The sequence below is a fragment of the Lineus longissimus genome, chromosome 9 (genome assembly GCF_910592395.1).
Source record: "Lineus longissimus chromosome 9, tnLinLong1.2, whole genome shotgun sequence".
Classification (NCBI taxonomy): domain Eukaryota; kingdom Metazoa; phylum Nemertea; class Pilidiophora; order Heteronemertea; family Lineidae; genus Lineus; species Lineus longissimus.
Genome location: NC_088316.1, coordinates 5945356 through 5964489, shown reverse-complemented (window position 1 = coordinate 5964489; position 19134 = coordinate 5945356). Strand labels below are relative to the sequence as shown.

Below are 19134 nucleotides of genomic sequence, written 5' to 3'. Positions count from 1 at the left end.
ATATTCTCAGGATAGTCACTCTGGCTTGGTTGTGAGTCTTCCTTTGGGTGCAACAGCAATAATTTACCAACACATACTTTCTTCATCCACATCCGGACGTTAATCTCCCCGGCTCTGAATGAATACAGCTCACATGTTTCCCCAAGTGGTTGAAAGTTGAAGCTCGGTGATCGCTCCTCCAGGGATGCTCTAACTGAACATTGTAACAATGAACAAGCGCGTGACTTGTTGAAAGATGAATAGGCAGAATTCGGTCTTAATTTTAGGAATTGTTCAGAAATAATTCCAGATTCACAGGTGCCACATAGATAAGACGCAATAATGTAACACACCAATTGTTTCTTAATGGCAGACAAGATGCTGATTACATAAAGAGCCATACTTCTCGTGTGCACTGAAGCCTTGGAGTTTGGTCTTAAGACCGGACCTAGGACATCATTTGCCGTAAAGACCGCGTCGCTCATACTTGAAATGAAACTTGTGTGAAAGTTTGAAATGTCCTGGGATGTGATATCCCAGGCAACAAAGGATTCTCCTACACTCTAAAAAATTCGGGCTAAAAGTAGTTAATTCATTTACTATTTTGAGAAGTTAACGTCATATTACTACTTAAATGATTATTAGAGGTTCTGATTACTACTTTCGCAGTTGTTTTAGTATGTGCTGTTTACTATTTCCGTGCAGTTAATTGAATTGACCAATCAAAAGTGTCTATTCCTACATTTACTACTTTGGTAGTAAACGTCTCGACCAATCAAAGAGCTTCCCGTGCGCAGACGGTAATTTAGAATCGCCGCCATTTTTTCCCGCTTCGATTTTTTCCAAGACGCGCAACAGCATTTAGATGGAAAATCATTTAAGAGCATGGGGGATGGAGGAGCTCATTCCAATATTTGAAGGTAAGAATATATGTAGCACCTGAAGAAAGAAATATAAATATATATTTATCGATCAATACTGAAAAAAATCATGATTTCTGTCAGCCGTGTTCAAGTTGCGCACCCGCCGCCGCCATTGCGACGGACGCGCTATAGGAAATTTTTTCGGCCTTCAATAATCCGAAATCATCTGGTCTGGTTATGGAATTATAGCGGCAAAACATATCGGAAAATGTTTTAGATGATATTTGGGATTATTTTTCGCCACTAACAAGGCAAATCGGAGAGACAAAGTTAGGAATGGGGACTTAGAAAAATAGTATACAAATTCAAATATCCCGCCAAAGAATGTCGTCATCAAGAACAATTCAGTTCAATTTTTCAAGTCATGGTGGCGCAGCATCCACTCAGAACTGACAACATCCGGCATTTCCGGCGTAGATTTTACATTTTGTGCAATTGTTTTGTGGCGTAGCTAATCAGTGGCTAATAACTGCATGATTTGATAGACATACAACCGAATAAGGGCGATATATATTCGTCAAATACTTGGCGTATTCTGACACTACCGTATTGTCGCCCTGTCAGCACTGACACTGTGGCTGTGGTGGTGTTTTGACTTCGAGACTTGACGAGAGTGTTTCGCTTCGGCCTTTTTTAGGCCTCGTAGTAGCTCAGCCTATCATCATCATTGACATTCATGACATTGGGAACCGACAAAGATAGATTGACAAGTTTTCCAGGAGTTAACAATCTCAAGCTGGCTACATTGCTGTACGTGTCATGACCAGTCATCATGGTCATGCCAGTGACACCCTGACATGTTATTGACAGAGATACAACAGCCACTGGGCTTAGTCAACAACCGGAGATAGAGACGAAAAATCGTGGAACAACGTCTAGGAAATCCAATCATACCGGCAGCCGCAAGGGATGAACCGCCCTGACGCTCAAATTGAGACAGGAAAACGCCGGCGTATCTCAACGATTTTGTGTAATCAACTGACACTCGTTCAAACGAAACGTATCGATACTCAATGCTAGATAAACGTTTATTTTAATACTTGCGATATATATACACGTGTAAGCCAGTACTATAGATCTAGGGTCAGAATAATACCCTGTACTGAGCTCAGAGTTCAGGTTGTCTACCCTGACTCTGTTATAGTTTGTGTGTTCTCATGGTTCAGATGGTCTACATGTAGCTGTGTTTTGAGACTCGTTTATGGTTAATTGCGTTTTAAAAGCAACCTCCAGGTTTTGAGGTCTGTATTTGAGGACAATTGTGCCTGTTCTTTATTCCTGGTTATATTCTGGACAATTGTAATTTCATTCAAGTTATTTTGTGAATTCTCAATAGTAATTTGCATACTGAGTGATATTTTGATTCTAAAAGACTGGTGTTGCATAGGACTGAACATTATACTTGAGGACTTTCATTTCAAACATAAGGAGGGATATACATCATGACCTCACACGCTGTATCTTGGTCGAGAGAACATGGCGAGAGAAGTGTCAAGTGCATTCCCATATCAATCGGTCAAATAAATCCATAATTATACATTGAACATACGTCCTTCAATGTCAATGATATTCTAGTTCTACAATCTCACATTACTGAAAAGTTGCGGTCTATCTATAGTCTATTGAGTGGAAACACTGAAATCTGGTGAACATAATAAGGCCTTTCTCACCCCACAGTCCGAGACTAGATTTGCTTTGTTGGCCATTTTCTCGGTGAGGCAGGAGGTGCTCGGAGAGGTTGCAGTTGATTCCACAGGGTGTTTTTGATAACCAAATTCTTGTCGTCATGTTGGGCCCAAGACCTAAAAAAACATTCAGTCTAAAGTCAAGACAATGCAGTCCTGATCTTGTCCTTAATATCAATTCAATGGACTCTACATGTAGTAATGTACATGTATAATATCCCACCATTTCCTAGATCATCCTGAATACTATTTACTACTAGGACCTTTCATGCCTCTTGGCTTGGTCATCATGCGTGCATGGTCATGCATGTGACCATAATATGTATCGGTACAGGTAACATGATCGACCGGTGGCGGTCGACAATTTCAAACAGGGCTTTGTCCTTGTGTCTAATTTACATTGTAAGGAAGTGGTGTTCCACCAACCATTGACCATACCACACACTGTACACGTTGTAAAATTGAGAGTAGACATCTCAATTGCAAACTTCATTGCATCTCATGATCTCGGATGTTATGTTTATTAACTGTAAATTATCAAGTTTTAAAGTATGCTTAAAATATCTCTCATTTCATGCATTTCAGAACAAGGTATTGATGAAGAAGTTGCAATTTTGTTAGACGACGTCACCCTAAGGGAGCTAGTGCCAAGGATAGGAATTCGGCTGAAACTCAAACAACTAATCTCATTACATTTACAGGTAAGCCTGTAGACTGTTTATACTATGGAAACCAGTAGTCATCATTTTACCTGTTTTGTTTGTTCCAATACTTTTCAAGGACTTCAACCCCTTTTTTATCATTTGCGGACAGACCATGCGATAGTATATTCGAGTGATTATTTTGCCTGTGCTGAAGATGGATGTCAGCGGACATTTAGTACCCATTGGCCGTATAAAAGACATCTACTTAAGCATGTTCTTTCACTTGACACTGCAAGCCATGATGTTGGTGAATGCCCAATGGAGGTTTCCCCCTTAGACAATACCGTTGATGATGAAGTGTCAGATGGAGATGATCCAGGAGAAAGCATTCATGGTTATGAGCAAAACACACCCCAGCCTCAGAGTAGAAGTGAATCTGTTACGGTCGACCTTCATGTCATTGCTGCCAATTTTGTTAGTAAAATGAAAGCCAAATCAAATGTCCCATTATCCTCTTTACAAAATATTATTGAATGTACCTCAGAGATGTTCAGTGAGATCGTTGGAATGCTAGAGAATGAAACGCTGCGTGTGATGGAGGAGACTGGTGTAGAATTGGAAGGTGAAAAAGTTCAACATCTGAAGAAGATTTTCAAAGACTCTTGTTCTCCATTCGCGGGTTTTGAAAGTCAATATAAGCAGGAAAAATATTTCGCAGATAAAGGTACGTACATTCCCCCTGTATCAATTCCACTTGGTGTAGCCTTCAATCCAAAGCGTGATGCAGCCACTGGAGGTGTTCGACAAAGCCAGACACACGATAGTTTCCAGTACATACCAATCAAAGATGTTTTACGTGCTGTCCTCAACCAAGATGGTGTGCTTGATAGCATAGAGCAGTACAGGTCAGCAACAGCTGATGATGACCTGAAGGACTTCAAGGACGGGGAGTTCTACAAGTTCTACAAGTGTCATCCATGCCTCGGCCATCAGGACTGCGTGAACATTCTTTTGTACTTTGACGAGCTCGAGACGACTAATCCATTACGAGGAAACGGGACTCATAAATTGGGAATGTTTTACTTCATTATAAAGAATTTCCACCCTGCATACCTATCATGTTTAGATAATATATTTCTGTTGGCTGTTGCCCGATCTGAGGACATCAAACACTATGGCATAGATGCTATTGTTGACCATATACTACCAGACCTGAAGAGCCTTGAGTTGGAAGGACTTACAGTTCAGAATGGTGATGACACCTCATCAACTCTGAAAGTTCGAATTGCCCTCGGACAGACGACTGGGGACAATCTTGGACTCCACACACTTTTTGGTTTTGCTGAAAGCTTCACTGCAAATTTTCCATGCCGTTATTGCAGCATGCATAGAGATGCCGCCCATACTGCCACCAGGGAAGAGAGTGAATTGCGCCGCACACGGGCCTCATATGATGAAGATGTCGCAACCAACAATGTTTCTGAGACGGGGATAAAGAGAAACTGCCCTCTTAATACTCTCAGCAGTTTCCATGTTGTTGACAACTATGTGTTTGATATAATGCATGATTTGTTGGAAGGAGTCTGCTTGATTGAGGTCAAATTGGTTCTGAAATCTTGGATTGACCAAGGCCGCATCACTCTCGATACAATCAACACTAGATTGACTAGTTTTGACTACGGATTTTGTGAGGATAAGAACAAGCCAAATATCATCACAGATAATTCATTAAAAAAAACCATGAATGCCACTGGACAAAAGGCAGTGCAAACCGCCTTCCTCATCAGACACCTCCCCATTCTGGTTGGGGACATAATTCCAGAGAATGATGAACATCTTGAACTGATTCTCCGTCTTCTCCGCTGCATGGACATCATCTTTTCTCCTCAAATTGCCAAAGGAGAAACTGACTTGCTTGGTCAACTTATCCAAGATCACCATGAACATTATCTGTCAATCTTCCCTGATAAGCATCTCCTTCCCAAGCATCATCATATGCTACACTATCCATCAGCTATAGAAGCAATAGGACCCTTGATCAGATTCTCCAGTCTTCGATTCGAAGCAAAGCACAATTACTTCAAACAGATATCCCACATATGCTGTAATTACAAGAACATCTGCAAAACCATGGCCCTACGTCATCAGTTGACGTTGTCTGACCTTTGCTTCAAAGGAAAACTGTTAACACAGAAGCCTGTCAAAACTGGAAAGGGATCTTTCCAGAAGGTATCCAACTTCAGACCCAATGCTGATGTTATCACTGATGAAACTGGTGCACTGATTGATGAGGAACTGTTTGTATCAAGCTCTGCAGAATTCAATGGTATTGAATATCGCCCTGGTATGATGGTAGCCATTGATGTTGATTCAGATTGTGGCAATGTCGTGTTTGGCGAGATCAAAAATGTCTTCATTAGAGACCATTTCCTGGTCTACCTCTTTGTGCATGAGTGGGAGACCCTGTGGTTCGATGACCACTTACATGCGTATGCACTCAAAGAACATGCAGAGAGTCAGACTGTCGGAAAATACAGATGCGTGACATGTTATGAACTAGTGGACTACCATACCTTCCATGCTCTTAAGTCATTCAAGGACGACACGTATCAGAATAGCTTCATTCCTGGTGTGATCCTGCCCTTGTCAACATGAAAGGCATTATTAGGTATTCATTAGACTTGTAAAACTCATTCGAAAATCATTTTCATGTCAGTTGTTGATTTATTTCATCTTTTTCAGATTGAACAGGATTATGATTGTTTATTCGAAAATGGTAGCCAACTCACCAAACTCTGGGATGGCTTTTTTGGCAAACGGATCATTACATATGCCTCAGCTGGTAAGCATGGCAATTGGCGTGAGAAGTTAGGTGTCAAAGACGTCCTGAATGAAGGTAATTGTTGTTCATTCACATCACTACAAAACAATTTTTATAATTTCAAAGTAAATGCTATCATAGTACCAACAGAATGTTCATCTCTCTCTCTCTTGGCATTCATTCTAATGAAGTGAGTGATTGCTGTATTACTGTAATATTTACTGGCCATAGGAGGGAGTCCACAACAGGTTATGCATATACCCTCTCTTGACACTTGCTGCCATATGCTGGCAGTGACGGGAATTGAACCCACGACATTGGGATTACAAACATAATGCCTTACACAAAACGACCACACTCCACGACACGGTTGTTCCATGCTTGGTTTAGTTTCGTAACCGCTTAGTTTTAGTGACCGCTATCACTATATTAGGGTCACCCTTGAGGTGCTGCTAAGACTTAGTGGCACCCCATGGCGGAGGCCTTGTGATTCAACTTACATAGCAGTGACATAGCGACCGCTCAGCTTAATGGCACAAACTTGGCATGGCAGCACGCTAAGAAAACTGATGCTTAGCGGCCACCTTACCACCATTAGCAGCCAGCAAAGCTTTGAACAGACAAGCCCTGGTCCATTATGAAGGACAACATATTTTATTATTTATCTCATCTTTTATTTTTAGATGAAGAAAGTGTGGTGGCCCTCCAACTGTTGCCACACATACTACCACCAAAGCCAATAAAGTCATCAAATGTGGTACATAGACCATCAAACTTGGAAGCAGCCAATGCTTTCATCAGGTTCAAACAGGTAAATATCTGTTGTAGGCATACATGCCTTGTGCCTGCTACATGTATGCTATATAAAGAAAATTGGACTCGGAAGTATTAATGAACCTGGTGTTGTGTGTAATTCACTCAGGAGTTATATTTGCTACTGATCATTATCTCCTTACACTTTAATGGGGTTGTAACTTCTGATCAGTTCACAGGATTATTTGTGATTATTTCTTATTTCTGATTCTGATTTTTAATGTTTCATCTGATGTTTTACATTATTGTTTGTTTGTAATATGATACGGAATTAATGCAATGGAAAACAAGACATGATGCTTGATTTTTTATCTTGAATTGTACTTGCAGGCAACAACAAACATAGCAGCCTTCCTCGACACTGTAGAGGGAGAGGTCCAACCATTCATTCTAGCTCTTGGGGATCGCCATAAACCAACTCAATCATTTGTTATTGTTGAGCGCAATGCAGTGGAGCAGACATCTCTGTTGAAAGCAGTTGACTGCTGCTTCAAGCTTTTCTTTGTTCTGGACATCGCTTATCCAGCAAGCTGTCACATTGTTTGGGAGTTTCTGCAGGATTTGGTTTACCAAGTGCCTGTCAGAAAGGGGCAAACAGCCATCAGTAAGAATGTGACGAGTTTAAGGAATTATTTCAATGTTGCCAAGTAAATATGATGTTGCATCAAATAAGCAACTGGTTTTTGATCTGACCTACTTTTCAAGGTCACAGAGGTAAATACACAAAACCACTCGAGTGGGATTTCCGAGGTATCGGACTACACCCCGAGTGATGGTCTTTGGCTGGAAACCCCCGAGACTGCAGGATGTGACGAGTTTAAGGAATTATTTCAATGTTGACAAGTAAATGTGATGTTGCATCAAATAAGCAACTGGTTTTTGATTTGACCTACTTTTCAAGGTCACAGAGGTCAATATGCGTTCTCGGGGGTTTCCAGCCAAAGACCATCACTCGGGGTGTAGTCTGATACCTCAGAAATCCCACTCGAGTGGTTTTGTGTATGTAAATTTCTTTCGATCATTTTTAGTGAAAATTTGGGCAAGAAGTTTGATTTCGGCTGCAACACTGTTTCAACAATGCAAGTCTGGATTCGCACGTGTGGTATCTGGTATTTTTATCTCATGGCCGGACTGACCGCTGTTTCAGTCGGATTTCCCCGGTCGTTTATTGTCTTTGAATATGCAATCACTGGCGTTGGGGCTATCATAAACCATCAGTCGTGCTTCGAAAACAGTTGTGGGCTACATTTGCGCCAATTTCGGCTGGTTTTGTGGAATAATTATGTTTTGATACGACAAAACGTGACTTTGTGCACTGGATTTCACTGACATCGGGCATGGGATAAACGTTTTCTATGGCACTGCCATTTTGCAAGACAGCATGTTTTGTAACTGCTTTAGCTACAGATTCCTAACTTGGTACAAATGTACCCCTTGGTGACCCCTACTCATGGACCAAACTGGGGTCTTTTATAGTTCACTGTTTTGCCACCAGGGGGGGGCAAAGGTCCAAAGTTAAAATGTTTAATTGGTCAGATTTTCACGAAATTTTGATGGTAGGTACATTAGCAAGGGTGCATCTCAGAACTAATGGGTTTCTTATTTGACCTTATTTTCAAGGTCACAGAGGTCAAAGTCAGCTGAATCTATTTGAACACACACGTGAGCACATGATTCATGGACCATTTCATCCTGCCAGTGGCAGTTTTGCTAGATAAAGAACTGTGAGAAAAAATCTTAGATTTACAACAACCCTATCACAGGTGATCATTGGAATCTCATTATTTAAGCACATTTGGAATTTTGCAAGGTCCTATTACTGGTAAGAAACATGCTATAAAAATTTGTTGGCTTTGGGCCCAGGATGCTACTTTTTGGTACTTTGGCAGTTTTCTAACACAACAAGTAAGTTCTTTGAGAAAATGTTAGTGGTTCCTTAAGATATGCAGTATCTCAAATCAGATGTTTCTTATGTGCAATGTGCACTGCCTTGGAGTGTATACCAGTAAATATAGATCCATACTTTTAATTGGGAACAAGATTTACATAAATTTTGCCACTCTATTTTATTGCTTTTCTCATGGTCTCATCGAAAAGTAAAGCATACCATTGGAAAGAAAAAGTCTTCCAAAAGTTAGCAGAAGAATCTTCCGAAAATGTATTTTCCAATGAGATGAATTGGCATGTTAACTTTTTTGTAAATGATCGATGTTCCCAATCAAGTGTATAGATCTATAGTATGGCTCTGACTTTGGCTCTACGGAAAGAACAGTTAACTCCCTTTGACTGTGAGATTTCATGCAGATTGAGTTGATTTCAAAAAGGTAGAGGACCTGTAAAAACATGTAAAATGTTCATTGTTTGATTTATGGCAGTGATGTCTTAATGTTGGTACAATCGGGTAGTACTTTATTCCCATTGTCAATGATGTTGTTTTTTGGCTCATAATATTGTCTATCGGTCTGTCAACAATGGTGGCTATTTACTTACTCTTGAATCTAGAAAGTTGAAACTTTGTGTGTGGATGTCTTATGACCACTTAATTTGACATACCAAAAATTATCGCACTTTGACTTACCTTCTGGGATACGGGCAACCATCTTTAATAACCGTATTTTGTCAATATCATATGAAAACTGATGGCAGTGTATTCCTAATACTAGTATCTAATTTGTGCCAAAATCTGTCAAAATAATCTTAATCACCATGAAAATTTGAAATGCCAATCTCGATCTCCACTGTGTTCATATCCACTTTTAATATTTGTTGCCAAATCACAGGGGGGCTAAAATTGTGAAGTTTTATTCGACTCTAGTCATATTGTGTTTGGAGAGAATGTTAGTACTGGTTTCAGTGTAATATCTTTAATCAAGTGATATTGCCCAACTTTGTGATCATATTGCAATGGTACTTTTCATCCATTTTGTCCAATATAGAAAAAATAATATCTCTTGTGGGTGTATACATAAATTCAAAATGTACATGTATGAAAAATGGTAAGCATGTATTTTATCAAGAAGTCTTGATACACTGATTTATATGATATAGGACACATTCTTTTTTTAAGATATATGGAGAAAAAAAAACTATATTCTGGGGGGGGGGGGGGTCTAGGCGAGGAAAGGACAAAATTACCCGTGTAATGAAGAGATTAATATTGCACATATTATCACTGTTATTGATATTCATTCATATACATGTACATTACCTTGTTATAATTTATATCCATAGGTGGACATTAAATTGTATGTTGTTTAGTACAAGGTGTTTTGTGATATAAATCTTTTTTTGTTATTTGAATTGTTATGCTGTCAAGCAAATACTTGAAACTGACATGGGCCAATGAATTTCTATTCAGAGAGGGAGCGCAATTTGTGTATTTATACTTATGTATACATTCCATTGCTTTTATTACAGTGATATGGGGGGGGGGGGGGTGGAAGCATTGGTACTTACTGTTGTAATACACTATGATTCAAACTATGTGATATGTGGTAGTACACTGCAGTTGATGTTTCTTATTGAATAAATTTTAAATTGTTGTTAAAATTAAAATACTCTTTTCTTCCTGTTGTGGACAGACTATAGATTCAGCTGGATGTCTTGTGGCGTCTCCATCTAGGTGAGGGCAGGATGGAAGTGACTAAAGTAACTAGACTGGCGTCCAATGGCATGCTTGTTTTGACTGTTGGATACAAAAATGCAGCAGAATCATGTTTTCCTGCCCCAAAATACGGCCCACGGATATTACCACCAAGGAATAGTAATGGCAACAACAACTCTCAGAAATAGTAAAAATTTAACTATTTATGTGGTTCTACAGCAGTAGAGGAGTGTTCAACCAAAACCACCAGGAATAGTTAACTATCAAAAATAACTATCAAAAACAGTAAAATAATTACTATTTAATTGTAGAAAAAGTTACCATTTATTTGGTTAAACATCTTAACTACTTTGAAGTAGTAAAAATTACTACTTCTATGTGGGTGCAATATTAATCCATTAAATAGTAACAATTTTACTATTAATGATAAAATAGTTCTTAGAGTGTATGCGCTTTTAGACTCTGATGTAATGACAGTAATGGCCAATATAGAGCGAGATACCATGAACGGTCAGAATTTGATAGGGCCGGACGTGTTTCCTGACTGACAGTCATGGCCAATACAGAACAAGATATCATGATCGGTCAGAATTTGATAGGGCCGGACGTGTTTCCTGACTGACAGTCATGGCCAATACAGAACAAGATATCATGATCGGTCAGAATTTGATAGGGCCGGACGTGTTTCCGAGGGGACATTTTCTACTTCTCAAGTATCTAGATGGTTTTACACCATTTTCTACACTTGGGTGCACTCGAATTGATACTGGGCCAGGTGTCAAGCAAACACATGAGTTAAAACGTCTTGTCATGCGGGGTTTTATTCATTTCCAGTTATTTACAAAGAGCAGAAGTTAGAACTTAGTGGCAATGACGCTTTAAGCTTGACGTAGATCATGTTCATAATAGTGGGATATGCTATGCTATTTCAAAGTAATCTTTTCTGAGGTTTTGGCGATCGTTTGTGCATCCATACGGTGTGTTCATTTCCTACGAACTAACGAAGTGCGACTGCTGAACTGGCTTCTGTCCTAAATAATCTTCAGCCGGCCAAGGAAGGGTACCAGATCTCCATAATATAGTTGCTCGATATCTTACTAAAAAGCAAGAACTCGTTGATCGGGCAACAAAAATGTCAGCTTTAGTTATCCTAAACATCTCAGGCAGCACTGATGAGTGACGAAAGAACTCGTGAAGTAAAAGTCTTCCATTCTGCTATAACCCGTTAGAGCTAGTATAGCGAAGGAACGCGAAGTGTACGAGATGGTGACTTGACGGAGTGATTGATCTGATAATCGATACGATGACAATCGATACTGTTATCAATAAGTGTAGGCTCAGAAATGTATTGTCTTCTGCAACAAAATGAAAAAACAGTACAAAGCCAACATTTCAGTTTACCGCTAACACTTTTCAATAGGTGTGGAGTCAATTTGTAAAGTTACAAGTATTCATGTCTATACTCCATAATTTTACTTCACTATGACATATGGATCCTAGCTGCCCCAGCATGCTTGCTTTCAAACACAGATCTAGAGATCCATGACGCTAAAAAATGCTAGTGCAAATGTGTGGCGCAACACATCAAATCTCACCCCTAGAAAACTCTATTGACCTCGCCTAAGTGCCGCCTTATAGTCTTCAAAGTATACATACCGATTTATGACCATTTTGAAATTACTTGGTGCCATTAGAGATTAATTTTTGGGTAGGGGGGGCCAAGCATTCCCATGCTAACATTTCGTCTTTTTCCCATTTTCTGGCGTTATCAATTTAAAGTGCTGATGCCATGCACAGCATTTTCATCAATTAGTCAGTTTGAAGGGGGAAGAGGTAATTCAAAGAGGATGAGAAAGTTTCATCGCTCAAGGCATCATTCAGTTCTGGGATGATCTCAAAATCCATCAGACTGGTAAAGCCGTGTGTCCAATCTTCAGTTATGATGTAAACTGTAAACGAAACCAATGTTCCGCCGGGGGAGTCGATACTGGAGGGAGGAGACTGGCTTCGAGACTGATTGTCGGTTCCTGTTTTCCTGACTACTTTCTGAAGGTACTGCACTGCCTTCACATTATGAATCAGGTTGGTAAAAAAAAACCTTATCAAAATAAACATTAGAGACTGACAATGAGATTTGTAATGGTCGATTAATGTGGTTATCGCTGTCCATCAGAATGCGTAGAACACATTCAGGATGTACAACCCGTGACTTACAGACACATCTCGAAGACCTAAGAAAACAAACATTAGCCTTTGCCATAACAAGTGGTCGTTGAGACAAATAGCCTTACAGGAACCAGGAAACGCTCCTGAAATACTCGCTAAGCGCCTGAGAAGTTGTTACGTGTAGCTTTCTTTCTGCTACATTCTCAAATTCCTAATTAGTCAATCAGATACTCGTACTAGACACACACTCGACATCTGTTGCGATCAATAGCTTTTATCAGTTGTAGTATATCGGCGCGTTGATCCGCTGAGGCCAGCTGCCATTGCGTCTTACCTGCTACGCTATACAGTTAGAGTAGTGAAGTAAGAAAGACGGAATGACAATAAATAACGTCAGTAACTATGGATTTTAGCTTTAGCTTAAGGAAGGGGTAACAAAAATTCGGATTTGACTGGTCGGAATGGTTTTTGGACCATGGTTTTGGGATTTAGCATCATAGACAGACATTCACATGGTGCTGATATAAACAGTGCGGAAAGCGAAATTTTATGTTAGACCTGATCAAAGGTAACATGATTAAGAGATGATACAGGAAACGTCCACAACGTTAACAAATAGCACCACGAATTCTGATAATTTGTACCAGTTGTTAGAAAAACTAAATGATTACATGTACTTAACTGTTTTAAAATGTGCCCAAGAAAGCACTGCCATGTACTTGCGATGTAAAGCAACATATTGACGATAACGATATCTACTCACGTTTAAAAAAGAAAGGTCACATGGGCGGGTGCATATAAGAAATTCCCGGATTCTATAGAATGTACCCCGGGGAGCATATACCCCTGGGTCTATGTTCCCCGGGTCCGATGCTCCCCAAGTATCGCTCCGCGAAACCTCAGGGACAAAAGAACGGTGGGAAAACCCTCACCCTAACGTATCCCTAACCATAACCGGCTACCCTGGCTGGCCCTAGCCCTGACCCTTGCCCTTGCCCTAACTCAAACTTGAAATCGATTAGCCTCTGCTGTGATCAAGTGCCAACATCATCCCAGCCATTTTCCATAGCAGATCTCCGTAGAAAAACATCAATCGGCTATTTCACCGTAGAGAACCTGCGAACATAGAACTCCGGGGTAAAAGAAATGCAAGTCCCCCCGGAATCTAAGTCCGGTCCTTTTGTTGAAGTGAATAGAGTCGCCGAGTTCCTTTGTTGAAGATTATGTAGCTAATCCTAATCAAACCATTAACCACATTGGTTGACAATACACAGCTATTGTATGGGGTCCAGCATTCCTAGGAAGTCCATTCCTTTTACACCAGGACATAGGGGCGCTTCTAAAACACCATATCGTCATCTGAGAATTAACAAGGTCTATCTGACATTATAAATTGCTCAATAACGCATATACACGCTAAAACATTGGCTGACCGCCAGATGAACGGTAGGTTATCAAAGTTTCTGAAAGTTTTCCAATTTTCGGCGAATGGTTAGATATTAAAATTTACTGCTGATAGAATAGAATATTCTCAACAGGCAACACAGTTGGAGTTTTGAAAAAATCTTTTGCGATGACTTTGTAATCTTCTTGCAAATCTGGATCGCCTAATGTACAGTGCATTACCTTTCATTCTTTTACGTGTGTTGTCAGTACCTGTGGGGCTGTGCTCTTATTTACAAGTGCCTGTGATCAGCTTTCACCTCCAAAACAAACAGGATCTTTTCATTTTAGTAACCATGGTAACAAAATATTTTTTGTATGCAATTGTGTACATTGACGTAGTGCATTGAATTTGGACATTTTCCGCTCTGTACGGTTTATCTCTAGACCAATCTGGATAAGGTATTCAGGTTATTATGATTAAAGGGGGTAGGTTAGCAGCAGACGAACGATGGTTTTGCGAGGGGCAGGAGTTAGAGGTTGTAAATTAATTGATCTACTTTGGTGTTAAGTTTACACCGGGTCTGTCCGAAAATAGTATGGTGAGTCATAGAGCAGAGAAGGAAGGGCAAGAGGGATTCGGTTATTCTTTTCAGTTCTTTGTACAGATTTGGAACATTGTGAAAGAATATGTTTTTTAAAAGTTTTCGACTCGAAGATCAAGCCGATCCTTTTATATGTAAGTGAAGTTTGGGGGCATAAGGAGTTTGGATGTATTGAGAGGGTGCAATATTACTGTTGTAAACGTCATTTGAAGGTACCTTAACACTCGCACAACTTAGCAGTGATGGGTGATTGTGGCAGGTTCAAGATGGTATGCGAGTCGCGAGTTCAGTGCCTCAAGTATTGGTTGAGAGTATTAGAAATGTCACGCAATGGGTATACTAAAATGACCTATGAAAGACTGGTTCATGACTTATTTGGTGTCAACCTATCGTACTTGTCAAAACTGATTGAGAGGATCGTGGTTTCACGTCTGAAGGAACATATGTCTACTCATGGGCTCTACGACCCGAACCAATCGGGTTACCGCGAGGGTCACAGTACGGAAACGGTCCTGTTAAAGGTCGTCGACAACATTCTGTCATGCATGGACGAAGGTCATGAAGCGTTTCTAGTTCTCCTCGATATGTCAGCCGCATTTGACACTGTTGATCATGAGATCTTACTCGCCAGGCTGCATGACAGAATAGGTTTGACGTCTCAAGCCTTGAACTGGTTTGCTTCATACCTTCAACAGCGACAGGTATCTGTTTCAGTAAATGGTTGTGTGTCAGATAGTGTCGAGCTGAGGTACGGTGTCCCGCAAGGCTCAGTTTTGGGGCCGATCCTGTTCACTATATACACGCTTCCCCTTGGTGACCTGATCCGTGAGAAGAGGATCACCTTTGAGATGTACGCTGATGATAATCAGCTGATGGACAGCTTTCGCTGTGGTGACAAGGAGGACGGTGCTCAGGTACTCTCTCACGCAGAGGACTGCATCAGTGACATTGGAGATTGGTTAATGGACAATAAACTTGCTCTAAACGCACCTAAGACCGACATGGCAAACTTTGTGTCCTCCAGAAGGACTGGCTCTATTTCGTCCATTGTGGTTGGCGGTCAGGACATTCATGAATCGGATTGTGTGAAGGACTTGGGCGTTTGGCTGGATAAAAATATGACCATGAAGAAACAGGTCTCCTCCATCTGCAGGGCAGCTAGTGCAAGCCTTTACAACATCGGTCGTGTAAGAAAGTACCTCGATCAAGCTAGCGCAGAGCGTTTGGTTTGTGCGTTGGTCAGCTCCCCGTTAGATTGCAATAATGGCATTCTGTATGGTCTCCATGAAAGTACCATTGCTCCACTCCAGCGTATTCAGAATTGGGCTGCCAGGATTGTCCTCCGTCTTAGGAAATCTGCGCACATAACCCCTGCCCTTCGGCAATTGCACTGGCTCCCTGTTAGGTCAAGGATCGAGTACAAGATCTCGCTGACTGCTTATAAGATCTATAGCGGTCTTGCACCACAATATTTCGATGGGTTTTTGAGTGCTGCACCTGGCCGACGAGAGACGCGGTATTCTGGGCTTGATCGGGTCTCCGTCAAAAGAACCCGAACTCGGCTAGGCGACCGGAGTCTCTCGTCTTGTGCACCTGTTCTTTGGAACGCCCTCCCTGGCCACGTCAAGGCATGCCAAAATATCACCAGTTTCAAACTTCAGCTAAAGACGTGGCTTTTTAAGAAGCACTTCTCTGAATGATGTTTTCCTTTTTGAACGGGGTGGCGCCTTGATCAGGCTCTTGGAAAGGCGCCGCCTATAAATGCTTTTCATTCATTCATTCATCTGCTCGATCATGTGCCAAGAATGAATGAGAAATATCCAGAAACAAAATATGGCCTGTTCTGGGGATCCTCAAAATGGCCATTGAACTTTGTTGAAGACATTTTTTTATTTCGGCATTGAGAATGCTGAACCTCTAAAATTCTGTTTGATTTTGAGGCGAGGATCAATAAAAAAAAGACTTCAAAGAAATCCGAACAATAGTTGGAGTTCCACTACAGAAATGTACGGTGTCTGTCCGGCTCTATTCGTGTTCCATTACAGGAACAACGAGTCTAATAAACACGGACATAAATAACACCGGATCTATTAAATACGGAGAGCATCGCCGTATCAGCACCGCACCTATTAAGCTCGGTGTTGATAGACCCGGTGTTCCTGTAATGGAACGAGAATAGAGCCGGATATAACTGTAGTTTTGTGTACGGCGGTAGGTGGCTCTACTATCGATTGCGCGGTTGAAGTGGAATTCTACACTGCCACACGCTGCGTCACGGAAAATAAAAAACTGCGCATGCTCAGATGTATCGGAAGTAGCCTATCGCGGTTTTTACACAATTTACACAACGCCTCCTAGACGATCCTTGAGAGCATGGCACATTCTCTAATGCCTCATTCTTACGGGAAAGTATTGTCTTCACGTAAAAAAGAATGCAAACTTGAAGAGACTCCTTCATTTTCTTAAGATTTCTTAAGATTTCTGATCAGCTGTAGTAATGGCCGCCGAGTAAACAACAATTCTTTACCTCCACGAAAATCAAAAATTGGAGAGCGACTCACGTGCTGCCATCTGTGGCCGTATCAACTAACCCTGTATAACAGGTTTAACACATCGACTTGGGTATAGTCGCGTTCGAAGAAGTAGAAGCGTGGTGATCAAGACATGGTTTAATCCGGGAGATATCATGGCCGATTTCCGCTCCGCAAATAGGACGATGAGATTGACATCATCACTCATTTCCTGAGCGACGGCTCATGTCAATGAATTCGCCCCGGCTTCCTCCCCATTAGCGCCGGCGACTTGCTCTAATCACTGCAGGTACAAAGTGTGATAAATATCGAAGTTATCAAGATAATAGAGTATATTTTCTTAAAGATGGGTATCTGAAGTTTTAACCTGAGGAACATTTGCTAGAGAAGTGGATGTATTCTTCAAAGATTAATATTCACCATAAATTCATTGACAAGGGTTATCACATAACAAATTGAGACTAAATTTCAACTGTGTGTCTCGTAATCCTTTAAAGGCCATGACTCCAGGTATTTTGCGTTTTCCTGCTGTAAGACGATTTCAAAAGTGTACCTAACAATTTGTACAATACAGAAAACCCCATGCAATTTGCTCCATCCATTTTGGAGATATAGCCATTTATACGAAAGCTCAGAAGGCTTATTCGACAAAACTTACTTCGACAAAATTGACTTCGACAAAACTCACTTCAACAAAACTTGACTTCGACAGAACCCACCTCAACAAAGACTTCGGCAAAATTGATTTCGACAAAACTCACTTCGACAAAACTCACTTCGCCAAAAGTGACTTCGACAAAATCGACCAATCAAAGCGTGTTTTACATAGGTAGGCCAGAGATCGGTATTTAGGTCATAATAGCTATCGTGGCGGCCAAGGATCCACCCAACACGAGAGTATCAATCTCTGATGAGCAAAACTCGTTCGTATTTATTTTCCGAAACCACGAGGCACTAAAGGTAGAAGAGCTTGGTGAGTACACTACTTATAAATGAGTTTTATGAGTAAGGGCCTGGCCTAACGGCCTGCGGTAATTGTAAGACGCATAGGTAGGTATGTAAAACACGATTTGATTGGTCGATTTGTCGAAGTGAGTTTTGTTCAAGTGAGTTTTTTCGAAGTGAATTTTGTCGAAGTCAGTTTTGGCGAATGAGCCGTCTGAGCTTTTGTACATTTATGTGTTTGACAACTAGATTGCCTAATCAGTCTAGCAACTAGCTTGTTAGAGCCAGGCGGCGGGTTCACAAAAGTTGTGATGTAGATCAGGCTATTGCCCTACTTGGAGGACAATAATATCCATTAATGCTCTTAAAATTGATATATGAAGTCAGATTTTCATTGACATATTCAATGTTCAAGTAAAACCGGTTATATTACATGTAATTATAGAAGCCAAATCTCACATCTCAAAAGTGTTATTTGAGCTAATTCATCAAATGGGAAAACAAAATCAATGCCTAAAACAACCCCCACAATTATGGTCCAATAGGTGTTTTAGACAATTTAGGCAAATTTATAGAACTTAATTAATTTTTCAAATTCGATTCTTTTTACCGAAAATTGCATCAAATGCAACAATTTATACAATACTCAAACTATCACAATGTATTTCTAATTCGAAGCTTCGATATACCTTATAATAAGGTAAGGTAATACAGACAAATTGATACTATTTATAGTAAGAAATCCAACATCAGCCTGATCTATGTCAGTAAACCTGCCGCCTGACTTCACTTAGAAACCTAAACAATAAAACAGTTAATTTACTATATATGTGGACTTGGTGCTTCAATTTTGATCAAACTCGATTTAATGGGGTGCTTTCCATCATCTTCATTGGGGTTACTTTACTTTCAGCACTGAATGGGGTCGGCCATAAAGCAACATCAATGCAATCACTGATCGAATTCATTGACATCACCCATTAATTCCTGATTTACCGAGATTGAAGAGTATAATACGATTTGGACAGGGAAGTA

The 19134-nt window shown here is 40.5% G+C and overlaps 2 protein-coding genes across 3 annotated transcripts in view; both read left to right on the top strand.

Annotated features, from left to right (window-relative positions):
• The window catches only part of LOC135493560 (zeta-sarcoglycan-like), a 101779-nt gene that overhangs the window by 50583 nt on the left and 32062 nt on the right, over window positions 1–19134 (top strand). The window lies entirely within an intron of this gene.
• Window positions 3004–8210, top strand: LOC135493501 (uncharacterized). Its single transcript, XM_064780879.1, has 4 exons — window positions 3004–5754; window positions 5911–6073; window positions 6736–6863; window positions 7196–8210. The coding sequence occupies exons 1-4, from the start codon at window positions 3550–3552 to the stop codon at window positions 7514–7516; spliced, it is 2817 nt and encodes a 938-aa protein (XP_064636949.1). The 5' UTR covers window positions 3004–3549; the 3' UTR covers window positions 7517–8210.